Raw genomic sequence first — 16,593 nt, 5'->3', positions numbered from 1 at the left:
TTGCTCTTCGGTACTGCCATGTCGTCTTTTCAAATGTTGCAAACGCGTCGTTTCGAATCCACATGGGCCACAGTGAGTAAATAGAGGATTTTTTTTCAAAATCGAAAAACGGGTTCATGGAATTTTGGGGCTGGAATTCTTCAACAGTGCGTAAATTTACCGCTCCAAGCGGAACAAAGGAGGGCGTTTTTTTTTAGTACTCACCACATACGCGTGCCAAGAGGCGCGCAAGTATAGACTAATCCGATTAGACGCCATAACTGCGGTGGCACCGTACTCACACGCACATTCTTCAGATTGACACGTGCTTGCATTTTGCAAATCACGACACCCTGTTGGTCGAAAAGGCATGCAACGCGCGGATACCACCTGTCCACGAGCTTTGTGCCACTGCAGTAATGGCTTCTAATGTTCGTGGCCGAATGACACTACATGTATATACGCGTTTGACGCGGAGCACGCTGAGTACGTGTAACTAATTTATTCCGGCATGTATGGTCTTTGCATACACGCAGAACGCATGCAAGAACCCGCTTGTAACCACCTGTCTTTCTTTCACCAATTGAGGGTTCACTTCAGCTCGGGGCGGATGGACAGATCAGGCCTCAACGATATTTTTTTCTTTCCTGATACGAGCGATTCACAATAGTGCGCCTCCAAGAGTTTGCATCGCGTCGGCCAATCACAGTGCGCGAAATCTGTCGACCCAATGTGAGTTTGGAAAGGGTTGCGATTTCGTGCGTATTGGCGACTATTTAATTCACTATCTACGACCGTGGTCTAACAAATATTTTTGTTACAGCACTCTCGTTTAGGGCACTTTCCTGTCCAAATAGCGTGTCCCATATAAAACATTCCAACTATTGACGTGTGGTTTTCTGTATTAATGGTACGCAGCGGTGCATCAGCTGAAATGGGTTGCCTCTGTTGCAATATGCTAATTAGGCTAAGATGACCTTTGACATGGAACTGCAATAAAAGTGTCACCCGTCTGTCCTTGCTCTAAATCCTCACGCCTATTTCCCCTTACTGGGATGGTAGTGACTTTGATACATGGTGGCAGCGGGTAAACTTCGGTCTCAGGAGGAGAATGGCGAAGTAAGGGAGCAAATCTGGCGAAAAAGCAGATAGACTGAGGCCGGAATAAGTGTGACTCTGACGACGCGTGTAAGGAGAACTTTCCAGAAATTCCATGGCCATGACTCCGCGTGTACGTACACGTGACTGAGAGGCCTAGAAGAATTAGTGCGCCAAGACATCTTGGCACCAGTAGACAAACCAACAGATTGGTGCAGTCGGTTAGTCATCACCGAAAAGAAAAACACAGATGAGCTAAGATTCTTCATAGACCCAAATCACTAAACAAAGTCTTGCAGCGAGAAGTCCACAGACTCCCTGTAATAGAGGACATCCTGCCAGAACTATCCCAGGCAAACATCTTCTTTAAACTGGATCTCAAGTCGGGTTACCTCCACTGCCCACTAGATGAAGACAGCAGTTACCTGACCACAATGAATACACCATTTGGCCGCTATAGATGGAAAAGACTTCCCTTTGGGCTGAAAATGAGCTCAGAGATTTTCCAGAAGAGGCTACACAAGCCTTAGCTGGCCTTGAAGGTACAGAATGTGTAGCGGACGACATTATCGTCTTTGGGGTTGGTAACACCAAGGAAGAAGCTGAAAAGAATCATGATCAACGGCTAAGAGCGCTCTTTCAGTGATGTAAAGACATGGGCATAAAACTGAACAGGAACAGGTCTGTGTTTCAAACAAGTGTGACATTCCTTGGACATGTCACAGAACAAGGCCTAAAGCCAGACCCCAAAAAGATGGAAGCCATCACATATCTTCCCAACCCAACTGACGCCACAGGAGTACAGAGATTGCAAGGAAGCGTCCAATACCTTGCAAGGTTTCTCCCACGGTTGTCTGAGATCTTCGAACCACTCCGAAGACTCACACTCAAGGGAACACCCTGGCAATGCGGAGACGACCAAGAGAAAGCCATGAGAGAAGTCAAACAGTTGCTGACGATGGCTCCAATTCTCTCATTCTACAACCCAGAAAAAGAGTTGACCATACAATGTGATGCCAGCAAATCAGGTTTGGGTACCACACTACTACAAGAAGGTCATCCTGTTGCATTTGCAAGCAGAGCATTGACGAAGACAGAGCAGCGATACGCTCAAATCGAGAAAGAGGCGCTCGCAATCGTGTTTTCACTTGACAGATTCCACCAGTACACTTTGGAAGACATGTACCAATCCAAACCGACCACAAGCCACTCGAGACAATAGTAAAGAAGCCACTTCACCGAGCCCCCAGAAGACTACTAAGGAATACTAATGAGGATGCTTCATTGTAACATTGAAGTGACATGGACAAAAGGAAAAGATATGCACCTTGCAGGTTTTCTCTCAAGGGCATATCTGCCTGATACAACAGGAGCCAATGACTTTGATGAAGTCAACATAGTAACAGGACCCAGCATGAGTGAAGACAGAGTCAACGAGCTGAAGACACATGCTCACCATGACACAAACCCACAAGTCCTGAAATCCATCATAGTACAGGGCTGGCCAGATGACAAGTGACAAGTGCAAGATGAGGCATACTTCCACATCCTAGACGAACTCAGTTCTCAAAATGGACTGCTATACAAAGTTGAGAGAATGATTATACCAGCGTCAATGAGAAAGCAGAAGAAAGAGATGCTACACTCCTCGCATCTTGGGGTTGAAAGCACTCTTCGTAGAGCACGCGAATGCATGTATTGGCCAGGGATGAATGCTGAAATAACATATCTACCTGCAATGCTTGCCGTACTTACGAGAAACAGAATCAGACGGAGACAGTGATATCACATGATATTCCTGACCGTCCATGGGAGAAAATAGGAGTTGATCTCTTCGAACTTGACCTCATCACCGTAGACTATTTTCCAACTTTTGGGAAATTGACCGTCTCCATGAGCTCACAACGCCACTGGGACATTTCACACGATGTGGAATTCCAAACACAGTAATCACCGACAATGGACCTCAATTCATCTCGGAGGAATTCGTGAAATTCAGGGAAAAGTGGGACTTTGACCATCTCACAGTATCCCCCAGACACAGCCAAACGGCAAAGCAGAATCTGCCGTGAAAGCTGCCAAAAGAATGTTAAAGAAGTGCAAGAAATCCCACACAGACCCATACGCAGCACTGATAGAGATAAGAAACACACCTCAACAAGGCACCTCAATAAACCCGATTATCCACCAGCAGAAAATGAGAAAATGGGGCTGTCCACCTTTGGAACATGACAGCAATTTTGTCAGTGAGAATTTGAAGTTTTCAGTTGTCCACTTGTGACGCACCCCATGAGAGTTTTTATAGTAAAATCCAATTTTTTGCTATTGGAAATACAATATTGCGTCTGTTGAAAATGTTTTACGCCTGGTCCAAAATCCCGAAAATCTGGCAGAAAATAAGAGAATGGGGTTGTCCACTTTTGACGCTCCAAAGGACCGGGCACCAGCAGGTTTCTCTCTTATTAGACTAGTATAGAAGACTGTAGAGTGACGAGTAGCTAGCTGCGCAAGATGGATAAATCGACCAAAAAGGTGTTATCACCATGGGCGCCATTCGAGTGTGAACGTTAATGAGTGTGCGTGCCTGTCGTGGCGCCTGCGCCTGTGCGTTAACATGTACTGCATGCTCAGACGTAGTCCAACCGAAATGGCGCTCATAACAACGTTTTACGCGCATTTACGGTGAAGTTCCCCATCTTGCGATACTACGCTATCTGCCCTGAGCTGAAGTGCACCCCAAATCGGTGGAAAGAAGGACAGGTGGCTACAAGCGGGTTATTGCACGCGTTCTGCGTGTAGGCAAAGACCATACATGCCGGAGTAAACTAGTTACGCAAACTCAGCGTGCTCCGCGTCAAACACATACACTTGCGCGCCTCGTGACGTGCCTATGTGGTGAGTACTAAAAAACACGTCCTCTTTTGTTCCGCTGAGAGCGGATAAGATCTTTGGTTTGAATTACAGTTGTCACACCAGACTGGCGCGCGCACGTCACGTATGCCGCGGACGGGGAAAGTAGTCAGGCCGAAGTGTTTGTTACTTCAGTTTCACTCTCTTTTCCAAAATGGGAAAATTGTTCGGACTTGCACAGCCGTTAGATAACCGCGCAGCTGGACTTGCCTTTCAGCCGTAAGTTTCATTTTTTCAAACAAAAGTTATATGGATCGCAATAGGCCTAACCAACAGTGATCAATGTAAAAGTGATTTTGGCATTAACGAGAATTTTATTGATTAGGTTTTCACGATACAACCGGTTGTCCAAGCAAAATGCATAAGCCTATGATCAGTTTCTAGTCAAATTTCGGAACCTACGTCGTCATTATTAGTAGGATCTTTTTATTGGAAACTGTTCAGTTAAGTATATTCTCTGAGTTTTTCATTTACATTACTTGTTTTGTTTATTTTTATGCATAGAATTCTAAGAAACAAATACTTGAGGACTGAGGCGTATTCACTCGACAAAGACTAATAGGCCTACATGTAATTATTTAGGGAAGCCATGATGGTATGTTCGGAACACCACGTGTCAGGAGCAGTTCAAATAGGGTTTTGTTGAATTGGTTGATCTGATCATATTTAATTATTTTATAAGTGGTATAGCCCCCTCATTTGAAACAAACTTTGGGTAAAGTTGTTTGATTTTAAGTTATTCTTCTCAGCGTGGAGGATCGAATAAAATCAAAGTGATCTTGCTAATGCAAAATGTCCTAAATTTAGTCCACGTGGGAGATTGTTACCTTGTTTATTATATTTTATTATGCTGATTAATGTTAATGCTCATTCAAGTTGCATATCACTTTTCAAGTAAAATACTGCCTTTTCGTACTCTCTCGGGGTTGTGTTAGTATTTCAGTATGTTGTCAAATCTGGAAGAAATAATTTAAATATTTTGAGAGGTTTTCTCTAATGTATCAAATTCCAAGGTGTTTTGTTTTTATAGACCTGCGGTTTGCAATAAATTGAGGCGTATAAAGAGAAGAAAACGTTAGTACCCAATACAATGTGTCTTTTTTAATACATGTCACGGTGTTATCAACATGATTTGTTATTTACCTTATACAGCTTTGCTTTTCGTTGCTTTCAAGAAAGAAAAACAACAAAACAGCAATACACCATAGTGAAATTGCCTCTGGTTTGTTTCCTGATTCTGTAGTTTCATCAATTGTTTGCAAATAGGTTTAAGGTGTTTTTTGCAACCTTGGCTCTTACCATTAATTCGTAACCTTAACCCAACTACGAAGATTTCACTTATTCACAGAGTGAATTTATTCGATAGTTCAATTTAAATGTCCCAACTTGGAACATCATAAGGGCCATTTCAAAATGTGCATGCGCCCACAACAGTTGTCTTCGTTTCGGCGTTAAAACAAGATGGCGGCGCCCACATACATCTCAAACATTTTTGTTATGAACTCGTCATTTTTTTTTGGAAACCATTTAGTTACTGAAATGTCCCACACGTTTTTGATGATTGACTTTGGATTGATATGGGCATTTCTTTCACTGTGTTCCGCTCCAAATCATATTTCATGTGTGACATGATGAATTCAAAGGTTCCTTTTGAAACACGAAACGCCCTTTTGAATCTTTTGTCAGAGTTCGTATTTAGCATCAATTCTAGCCAACCTGTATTTTCGACAACACCGGGGTCTTCTAACATTTTCCCTGGGAAGGAGGAGTAGCTAGCAGGACAAGTGAACATACGATTAGAACTCTCCCTGTTGCAATAACATTGAGTAGTACTGATTGTTGCAAGAGAAAGTCTTCTTCTCGCAATGAGAATATGTCGCAATATCATTCTTTCTCGGTCCGCCATGTTGTGATTTTGCATTAAGGTCAACAGAAAACCGGCGTTTGAAGCAACTGCCGAACTTCTGCCACTTTTATGTCGATCGCAATTAACTGAATTAGACGCGGCAGAAGTCGACGTTTGAAGCGGGCCTAAGTCGTTTGAGATTGATTTATACGGCATCCCAACATACCTGTATGAAATAAAATACGCATTAGCAGAAACCCGCAAACCCTCACCGCCGGCTGTCCACTTTTTCTGAATCCTCACCATGCAGTGTTCGCGTGTCCTATCCAGTCTTTATGATTCGAGACAGTTTCATCCATTCCTACTAGTCAAGAGTCTGTGTGCACCGCGGCACGCAGAACTCACCACGGCCGCGCCAAGTTCATTATAAGTTTCTTCTGGACAACTTGCACTAGGAATATACCATAAAATGAACGGGGTGTTCGGAAAAATAAATGCAAAATTCTTGAACAAAGTCCTAAGAAATTTATCGTATATTGACTTCTGTTGGCTGTGTTACTAAAACGGTATTTATGAATGGGAATAGATATGTCTGTAACATTTAAGATAGGCTCAGGTGAACGAACGCTGATAATGCCTTCACCTGCGGCTTGAGCTTGAGCATGCAGTAGTCGCGTCCGGCCAAACACACGTTCATTCCCTTAATAAAAACTATACCCAGTGGCATAAATTTGTGCTGGAAATGGGGGGATGAGGAATGTTGAAAGGTGGGGGTGATTTGCCCGGCCATGACAATTTGAAAAGCGGGGAGGGGACGCCATTGGACTCTATAAAGAGGTCGCGGTTCGTGATATTGATGTACATCTGTAATTATGTATTCAGAATGTCATATTTATTTATGGCTTAAAAAAAATTGTTTATCCTTTTTTGAGTGATACCGAGTGCATTTAATCGTTGGAAGTCCGAAAAATTCTTCAAAATCCGTTTTGCTCCCCGCAAAAAGTGGAGGGATGACGCAATAGCCCATCCCCCTCAAAGAATGCAGGGGATTACCCCTCATTTCCGGGATTTACACCCGTGTCTATAGACCTTTTCACCCACGTGACTAAATATAAACAATACCACCACGTGTGGACCGCCTTGGCCACGGTGATCACATATGTTCCTACAAGCAGCTTCAACCACGTGCATGAGTGCACGTGCGAACGCTGCATGCTTGACTTGTGTGTCTTGATTAGGTAGATTACCATCAATACTATGCACGTACACGTATTACCATCACAATGCATCATAGGTCCTATACCAGGCAAGATATGGGACGGAGAGGCACCCCCTTACCTGTCCAATCCCTATACACGCTGTAGACTATTGTTACCTAACACATCCCTCCTAGGAGTCTGTAAAGAATTCCTGAGATTCCGAAAAAACAACGACCAACACAAAGGCGGGGGGTTCTCTCCGTCCCATATCTTGCCTCAATTGATAGGTTGAGTACGATCGTGACATCACTTTTTTGTTATTTTTTTATATTCTAACCCTTACAAATTGAGTAATTGTTATTATTTTCAATTTTGTTCCACTCTCTTAGCCCGAAAACTTTCTTTGTATTTTAACACCAACGGCTACACTGTGGGTGTTCCATGGTAACCATTTATTATCCGCAGTGTCAGCGGCATTTGTCCAGTTCTTCGAACAAATAAGCCCTTAGTCGGCGCACGCGCAGCCATTAATTTTCGACAGCATTTGCCATTACCAACAAACTTTCAACGGTTAACCAAATGTGTCAACACGGCAGTCATCTTTCCCACAACTTTGAGCTGATGTGCATGCGTTATAGATGGATTTCACATTAGCGCCGTCTGCGCATATCGGCATCGGAATCGAGGCTTCCTGTGTTGAACTTCGTCGCGCGCGCCCGCGGATCAGTACATGCAGTATCCGGTTCGTAAGATTGATACCACTTCAGTTTAAACCACGCCCACTGCACAAGATACACGGCCATCGCAGGTGCGTTAGTTCGCGCTAAATTGCCATTGTTTTTTCTTTTGATTTCACGTGTCGAGTCATTCTGAAAGACTCTTCAACAAAAAATTGCAGCCTGAAAAGTCTGAATTTAACATACCTTTACGTATTTTGTGTCTTATCTCCTTTCTTTCATTCGTCTGATCGTATTAAGAATTAAAGCTGACACATACAGCCTCGTTTTCAAACGCGGAAGTGCGCTAAAAGCGTCGTATTGGGATCCCTCGACTATTAATGGTAATTCGAGCGCATGCGGTATGCATGGAATTTTTCAGGTGGGCCTGCCAGATTCACCAAGACTGGATTTAGTGCATTCGTCTCTTACCGGTATGGCTTGGCGCCCTCTGTCATTACTGCTATTGGGCTGTGCTTGCTAGAGTATGTCGCCGGCTGTGGGCACGCGATGTACACCAACTACAAATTCAGTCTTGGGCGAAGATTACATGAGTTGAAGCAGAATTTATAATCCTTACTAATACTGATTTTTTTTTTTTTACTTACGTACACCTCTTAAGTCAATAATTGTCTATATATTGTGTATAGAGTACCGAAGTTCGACGCTTTTGAACCACGAAGTTATGGTGTTCTATAGCCGCCAAATGTGTGTCGCGTCGTCACGACGCCACGATGCATAGCCACGACCCGACGCTACGACAACTCTGTCGCGTCGTGCCGTCGCGTCGTTGAGTCGCTTCCTTTCTCATTATTTTTATGCTGCGTATAATGCATTACGTCGCGCCTTCGTGGCGTCGCGTCGTGCCGTCGCGTCGTTGCGTCGTGTCCTGCTTTTTTGCTGTCGCGTTGTATCGTTGCGTCGTACTGTCGTGTAACTTTGGGTCGGTTCAATCGTGATTTGTTGAGTGTGTAAACATTAAAGTTCCATCAAGACCCAAAATAGGTTTTACATTATAATGTTCAAACTGTCTACGTGTTTTTCAGTCGGGTGTGAATGAGTCAACACTGAAAAACTTCATCAATTAATGAAAAAGCCTTAATTTTAATTTTGAAGGCTCACAGGAAACACTGTACTGAAATTTATTCATATACTGAATAAACGATAACTTGACAAATAACTTGACTTACGCCCTCTGTTGGCCTTAGTAATCATCAGCCATTTTTAGAAACAGTCAGGCACGACGGCACAATACGATGGACGACGACACGACGCAACAGCAAGACACGAATGTGCGACTACGCGACGCGACCCCAAGACATCAGGACGCGACAGCAGGAGGCGACGGCCTAACCCACACTGCATAAAAACCATACAATGACAGGCGACGCGACGACGGCACGACGCAACGCTGCGATGACATGACACCACATCACGACGGCACGATGGGACGGCAAGACGTCACGACACAATGTATTAAACACAGCATAAAAGTAATGAGAAAAGATGCAACGACGCGACGGAGCTGTCGTAGCGTCGGGGCGACGGCTATAGAACACCATAGGAAGTGTTGTACGAACATCATAGGAAGTGTTGTACGAACGAGGGGGACGTGCACACGTGCTGGTTCACGCGCCCGATGCCTTTTTCATACGTTAATGTGCGCGTGACGTATTTATTTTGGTAAACTATATCTGTCGTCCTTGATTGAAGGAGGATATGAAAATCTTTAGCCTATAATCTTTGTCATTTATTCATTTCAGTTATTCGAAAAGCAATGAGTGCACTCTTATCAAGCACGGTATAAAAGACTTTTGATTTCCAACTAGTTAACATTAGTCCAAAAATGTGTTGTGAAAGAAATACAAAGGCAAACGTTGTATCTACTCTCTTTGATGCTAATCCCAATACTTCAACATCAGATGCACACTTAAGTTGACATGTTTCAAGCGCCTGGTAATAATTTAAGTCAACACGTTTTTGTGTTCATCACAAAACAAAAGTCACGTGAACTAAATAATGCATTTACTCTTGACCTTACGTGTCTAAGTCTCTCGAAGTCTAAGTCTCTCGAAGTTCAACAGAAATTAGTCGCTGTCCAGGATGGCAGGGTGAGGTAATTCGGGCACGTGGAGGTTCAAATCTTGACGATTAGTATTAAAGCCATTACCATCTGCATCTTGAACACAGCCCAGCAGCCAATAGGTAATCATGGTGCCACGTCCCTGCCAAACAGTAACATCAAGTGAATTATGTATTTTCGAACGATGTGTGGAATGTCAATGCTCACTACATAGATCAAAAAAGAGACTTCGGTGACTAACCATCTTTGAAACATTCCATGGTTCCAAGGGCAAATCACTCAGGTATAAGCCAAGAACAAAATTTAAAAATAGAGTATTTCATTCCTACGTCCAAAGACAATAAACCTCTCTCTTTGGCTTTCTTTCAGCACAAGAATTTCAAAAGTTTGGAACAAAGAGACGAAAGATACTAAAATAGTACATGTAAATACTTTTTCACTCCTTATACTAATGTATTTTAAAATCAGTTGAGACCAGTCATGAACTATACGTAAATAAGTGAGGTATGGTCCAGATTCTGATACAAACAGCTGCAACAGAGTGAGGGGGTAGCTAGTTTTCAGCCGCCTCCTAGTTTTGAATACATATACATGTACCTCCCTGCATGTCTGACACTCCAATGAGTCATGTCCCTTAATGCAAAATGCTGGTCATAAATTCCACTCTATCAGCAAGAAACAATACCATTTCTACGCTCATTTTCGATGAAATATCACGACCTTCTGCAAGTTTGTTTGCCAGTAAGATAACAAGTTCCAAAATAAATCTAACATGAGGATAATCTTACCTTGATAAGCATCTCTCCTCTTTTGGCCATAGAAAAGCTGTTGATGATGGTTAAGATGTGTGCGCAGTCCTCACTTACTTGGATACGATTTGCTAATGAACCAACAGTATTAAAAAAAAAATCACAGAGCGTAAAACTGTGATTTTTGCTCCGAAGCTCGTTAGCATCGTGGAAAAACAAATAACCATGTGCCCATGGTGGTATAGGCAAATGAAGGAACTCTGTTAAAACATATGAATTAGATTTACAACTTACGGAGTCCATTTGATTCCATCTTTGCTGCAATATTTACACTTTCACCAAATAGACAGTACCGGGGCATCTTAGATCCGACAATACCAGCAACAACAGGACCTGTCCAATTCATGAATACATTCACGTTGTTAGACTCTGTACCACGGATCAGCCAAAATCCTTGCAGAATTTTCTGCGCGCGCTGAACCTGTTCAACTTAGTTGTCTGGCCTGTATATACATGCTGATCGCCATTTTTGTGCTTTGTAAATAATTTGAGAAAATTCCCCTTATTCGTCCCCTGCTTGTCTCGCTGTTTATTGACTAAACAGACACAGATCCTCATTAACAATATTTGGTGCGCGGTGGCGTAACTATGCTCTCAACGGAAGTCCACACCACAGGTGCTCCTCCTATTTGAAATGTTGAAATGTACACATGTACATGCCGAAGCCTTGGTTTTTCCGTTCCCCCTTGCATAATAACTGTGCGTCCCAGGTGCCCCTCAGAAGTTTCATCCACAGTCTACAGCCTCTACAGTGCATGGATTTTAGTCATAGAGTACTATCAAAAAAGACGACTTAGATTTTCCCAACTGATATGATACAGAGTTGCACTGCTGTTAATATGAACATGATATTACACTATAGCCTAGAAATGAGATCGCTTTTACATCGACTGTTCATGACGCTTATACGGAAGCGTATATAGGACATGACTGAAAAAAAATATTTGGGCCTGCTATTACGCCTGGGCGGATTACTATTTCGCCCGGGCAGATAAGTTTTTCGCCTGGGCGAAATACTAATCCGCCCGGGCGAAATAGCAGGCCCATTTTTTTTCCAGTCATGTCCTATATACGCTTCCGTACGCTTATCATCGCCTGCCAATCTTAAGAGGATTCTTTGATAAGGGTCCTATACAAAATGACATCAATGCTTCTGCGGTGGTCATTGCCTGGTTGAGCTGCCTTGGTATTCCAAATTGTGGAAAGTTCCTTTTTCGCCCCCTTTGTGGTAAATCAAAATCTAACATTTTAAAATATTTCTTACAAAGTAATTATGTCTGAAACAAAATATGTTCATTTCCAGGTCCTACCTGTGTGCATTCCAATACGAAGAGTCATCTTAGTACCAGGTTTATGCGGGATGACCAGTTCCTCAATGCACTTCTGCAAGTCCAGAGCCATGCACGCTATCTCGCTAGCGTGCTTGTTACCATTGCGTTGTGGCAAACCTGACATGAAAAGGTAAACACCACTTTAATATGAAGAGGCCCAAGGTGATACACCTGAAACAATTAAACATCCAGGGAAGTTGCGGTTTAATTTCCACTCTTCAACTCATGAGAACTTTATATCTTATAAAAAAGGGAACATTTGGCAAAAGGAATCTTCCACCCCCTTCTCCTCTGCAATCAATTCATTGTCTTTTTTGTAATAGAATACTTTAAAGTTGATGCAGTCACATACCTAGAATTCAAAGCGGTAATAATCATACTTCGGGCATGCTGGTGCTTCCAGAAAAGTGAATTTCTAAAATTTTCTGCATCGACAGTAAAACAGTGCCTGATTGCGACTTGATTATCTCGCACTAAATGTCAACAATATGAGTAGATTGACAAACCAAAACCAAAATAAACACAGTCTTTAAACACCACGAAATGCAGTGTTTACTGTTTTCCGTTCTTTTATTCGTTCTTCCATAAATTATTTTCCCTCAAGAAAATACATTACTCGAGTGAGTGATTTATCTGTGATGAAAATGTCAACCGATACTAAGCCTTCGAAGTTTCGAAACGATTGGATTTCGTGCTCGTGGTCGATTTGGTGAGAACTTTGGTTTAGAATCTTCGATATTGGTATAATTCGTTTCAGGCCAGACAAAGATAAAAAGGGGAGGAATTGAACTGAAGCTTCAAATTATATGTGACCTTTTTTGTGGACTTCATCTTCAATTTCGTTTTTTTAAACTAATTGAAGTGCAATGTCAAAACATACCCGAGACCACCATGTATGCGTCTCCGATTGTTTCCACCTTGTACACATCATATTTGTCAATGCGACTGTCGAAGTTGGTGTACACATTGTTCAGCATCTCAACCACCTGCAAAGGGGTACTCTCCGAGCAGATACGGGTAAATGCAACAATATCTGAAAACAGAATGGTAGCCTCTGCGAAATTTTCAGCTCTGACGTTCTGGTTGTGTTTTAGGCTGACAACCACTGACTTAGGAAGCATCTGATACAAAAGAGTATCAGTACGTTTGCGTTCCTTATTGAGAACTCTGGTCTGGTCAGCTAAAGTACGAGCATTGACTTGCATGTTGGCTGTCAGAGACTCCACAGCCTGAAAAAGAAAAGTCAGATATCAGAGTGCTCAAAATCATTTCTTGTAACTAGTAACTTATACCCCATTTAGCAATTCTATTCTCATATTAAGCGTGGATATGTACATAATGTAATATTTATTCCACATATTCCACATAATTGTTTCATTGTTTTCAAATTGGGCTTTGTGTAAATGCATACAATCAACATCAACAAGCATCGCTTAATAGTGTAATAATAAACTACCAGCACGCCACTGCATTCATGCCAAGTTAAAGCCGGTCATACGTCAGGCGATTGCAAAAGCGAAGCGAATTGACGTTATAACGCCCTAAATTTACGTCGAAAATGGACGAGGAACTATAGATTCGTGCTGCACGAATCTACAGTTCCGAGTCTACTCTCTGACTTAAACTATTTCCCATTGTTGTACTTCACTGGTAATGAGAAAATGCATAAGTACATTAAGTGTTTTCATTATACCCGGACTCACAAATGAACAAACTTCAAGACAAATGATTTTCTGTATCTTGCCACAGCTTCAACAGCACAATTTATTATTTTGCAAGATACCTAATCTGTTTTGGGAAAGCTGGCATCAGTTATATGGGCTGGTTGGCCCCAAAACATACATCAAACAAACAAAGGACTCCCAGGTCGATGTACATGTACATCTGTTGCCATTTGACTTACAGGCCAACCATTAGTGAATGGGCTTCCAGGCCCCAGGAATAATCATGAAATAATAAAAAGATCCATCCAACCTTTTGGGGTCAGCGCTGGTTGTGCTTTGGAACATATAGCACACCACACCCCCTTGGGTACATAAGAGGGTGTGGCTGAGCCCTTACAAATTTCAAATTAGAGTGTATTATGGCAAACATCATTACCAACAACAATAATTTCATTGGTAAAATTCATCATAGCAGTAAAGGTACATGTCACATCTTGTATGTATCAGGAAGTGGCCGTCACACGTGCATGCAGAGCATGCCCCAACAGGAAAAAGAAAAGCCGAGCCAAACCAATCATTATATAAACATTATCAAAATTCACCAATTCCAGAATGCAATATAAACTCCAGAACAACTCTTTATATACATTAAAAATGAGGAAAACCACGGAACTATTCAAAAGTAAGGCTTATTCAAGTATACGAGCCACAACGCACCCTCCGTTCTAGTTCAACATTGCTGCTCAGAACACCTGTCACTCGCACTAAGACTTATGGATATCGTTCATTAAGGTATGCATCACCATCGCTGTGGAACTCTCTCCCACACCATATCAGAACTGTCAAAAATGAAAACGAATTTAAGTCACTACTTAAAACTCACCTGTTCCATTAATTGCTTTATTTCATAATATTTCTGTGAAGCGCATCGAGATTTGCTATGTGATGCGCTATATAAGAAATGTGTTATTATTATTATACACGGCAAATATCACCACTTGGAAACAGAAGGTCCAAGTCAATCCATCCCCAAAGTTATTGAATTGTTGCCACAAATCGGACATCCTGTATATAGATATAGATACTATATAGATAAGATCCCGAAAACCCTTTTAAATTCTGCATGTTGCTGATTAATTTTATAGGCTTAGATACGAAGAAATTACCCCAGTTACGAAAGTAAAATTTATGATTCTCCATTTGTGAAATTATGCAAGTCAGATAGTAAGAGATTAGTGCCATCTGAGGTGGACTCCATCATATAGAAACAGTGAGGATCTGGCCCAACGGGTAATGGAATGGCGGAAATATGCCATAGCTTCCTGATTATTCCCTTCATGGTAAAAAAAAGCGCGGAAGAATGACTGACCACACTAAAATGTCATAAGGAAAATTTTGCCGACCGAACCAGATCATTTGTACCTATATGAATAATTACTATATCTTGTCATGTGACTTAACGGAGTGTAGCATTCCGGGAGATCGCACACTCCAGTTCCACCCTTGCCTTTCTAATAAATCCTGACAGGAACAGCTAGAAGCTGACGCGCACGGCGAACAATAGAATCACCCATTATCCAGACTGTCGTAGGGCCTAAACACACAAATTTATGCCATGAAACCTGTGATTATGGAAGAAATTAGTTCCAACTGGCCCAGGGGTTTGGGTGGATATATCGCAGCACTGTATCAGAGCGCCAACGACCTAAATCTTTAATGAGTGCTGTTGTTGCTGCACCAACCCGAAACAAGTGTGTTTAGAAATTTTGCCCATTGAGTCCTAGATGGTTGAGCGCTTTGCTTAATACCGTACTGAACTGGTAACGAGTCAGTGGACTTCCGTCGAAACGGCAAAAGAGAATACCACGTTGCTTAGGGCGCATCCAAACAAATGCATGCAGTGCTTGAACCGGGCAGAGAGTCTGGTCCACAGCAGCAGCTGATTGGATGATTTGTGGGGGATCTGATTGGTTAGCTTTACTTCGTTTAGGCCGTCAGCTGAACCCCTTAATTCTTTCGTTTCGTTCCATCAACTGCAAGAATAGATTTTCTGAACAGAATCGAGTACAAAAATTACCAGAGATGACAGAAACAAAAGTTATCCACATGTTATCCTGCAGTTTTTTTTAATAATTCTGATGGAAAGAGTGAACTATTTTGCCGTCGGGGAAGCTCCATGTGCGAAATTCGCCACGTTTAAAAATCGTTCGCGAATGATGTAATCTGACCCGCAGAAGTGGCAACCCTTAAAACTATTAAATGCAAAACAAAAGCCTAGCTTTGGGGGTTGCTAGTCTGATTGACTGAAACTAGAACCAGTACTGTTGGATTGTTGCTGCTTGCTACTGCAGTTGCGGCAACAGTGAGCCAGAGCTCTGAATCCACAATACCCCCCATGATCGAGCAGGAATGGCTTCCTGCCGTAAACGAAATGTTCGTCACAGGCCTTCCAACCCCACCCAGGGAACTGGAGGGCTGCCGTTCGGATGGTCTCTGCATATTTAAGCAGTTTGGCCCAACGAGATGGATGTTTCCTGAGGAAGACGGACATACAAATACAATATGCAGAATGCGATTTGTCAAAGGAATCGATTTTATTGGGTAGCTTTACAGCCTGTTTCACCACCAACTTATCCCCAATCAAGCTGGATACAACTTCTGGATTAGTTTCCCTCATAGCTATTGCGGTGGCCGCATAGAGCAATGCCAAGTCGACATACCCCCTCCCCTCCCCATCTTCTCCTTGAGTGAAATAGGGTGGAGGGACCCTAACAGGGTAGACATGCTAAGCATACTTATGGGATTTGGGGAAAACAACTGGGGCAGTTGGCCTATGGTATCAGAAAAACCAACTAAGCTAGCATACCTGGCCCAACAGCTGGTTCGGTAATAACGTTTGGTGCACTTGAGCTCCCCCCTGGGTTGTCAGCCTCGCTGGTGTGCGATGCTTGCCAAATA

At 42.5% G+C, this 16,593-nt stretch overlaps 1 protein-coding gene across 1 annotated transcript in view; it reads right to left on the bottom strand.

Moving 5' to 3' along the window:
- Positions 1–9,424: 9,424 nt before the first annotated feature.
- LOC110985116 (uncharacterized) overlaps positions 9,425–16,593 on the bottom strand; it is a 42,361-nt gene continuing 35,192 nt past the window's right edge. Inside the window, exons 6-10 of the mRNA XM_022245893.2 lie at positions 12,852–13,200; positions 11,951–12,088; positions 10,875–10,973; positions 10,620–10,711; positions 9,425–9,973 (exon numbers count right to left, since the gene is read on the bottom strand). Of these exons, the coding sequence (XP_022101585.2) occupies positions 9,836–9,973; positions 10,620–10,711; positions 10,875–10,973; positions 11,951–12,088; positions 12,852–13,200 (816 nt within the window). The 3' untranslated portion in view covers positions 9,425–9,835. The remainder of the gene's footprint in view (positions 9,974–10,619; positions 10,712–10,874; positions 10,974–11,950; positions 12,089–12,851; positions 13,201–16,593) is intronic.

The sequence above is a fragment of the Acanthaster planci genome, linkage group LG16 (assembly GCF_054643075.1).
Source record: "Acanthaster planci isolate LZ-2023a linkage group LG16, COTS_SCS, whole genome shotgun sequence".
Classification (NCBI taxonomy): Eukaryota; Metazoa; Echinodermata; class Asteroidea; order Valvatida; family Acanthasteridae; genus Acanthaster; species Acanthaster planci.
Note: the sequence above shows the minus strand (reverse complement) of the source record. Positions and strands in the feature narration are given on the sequence as shown.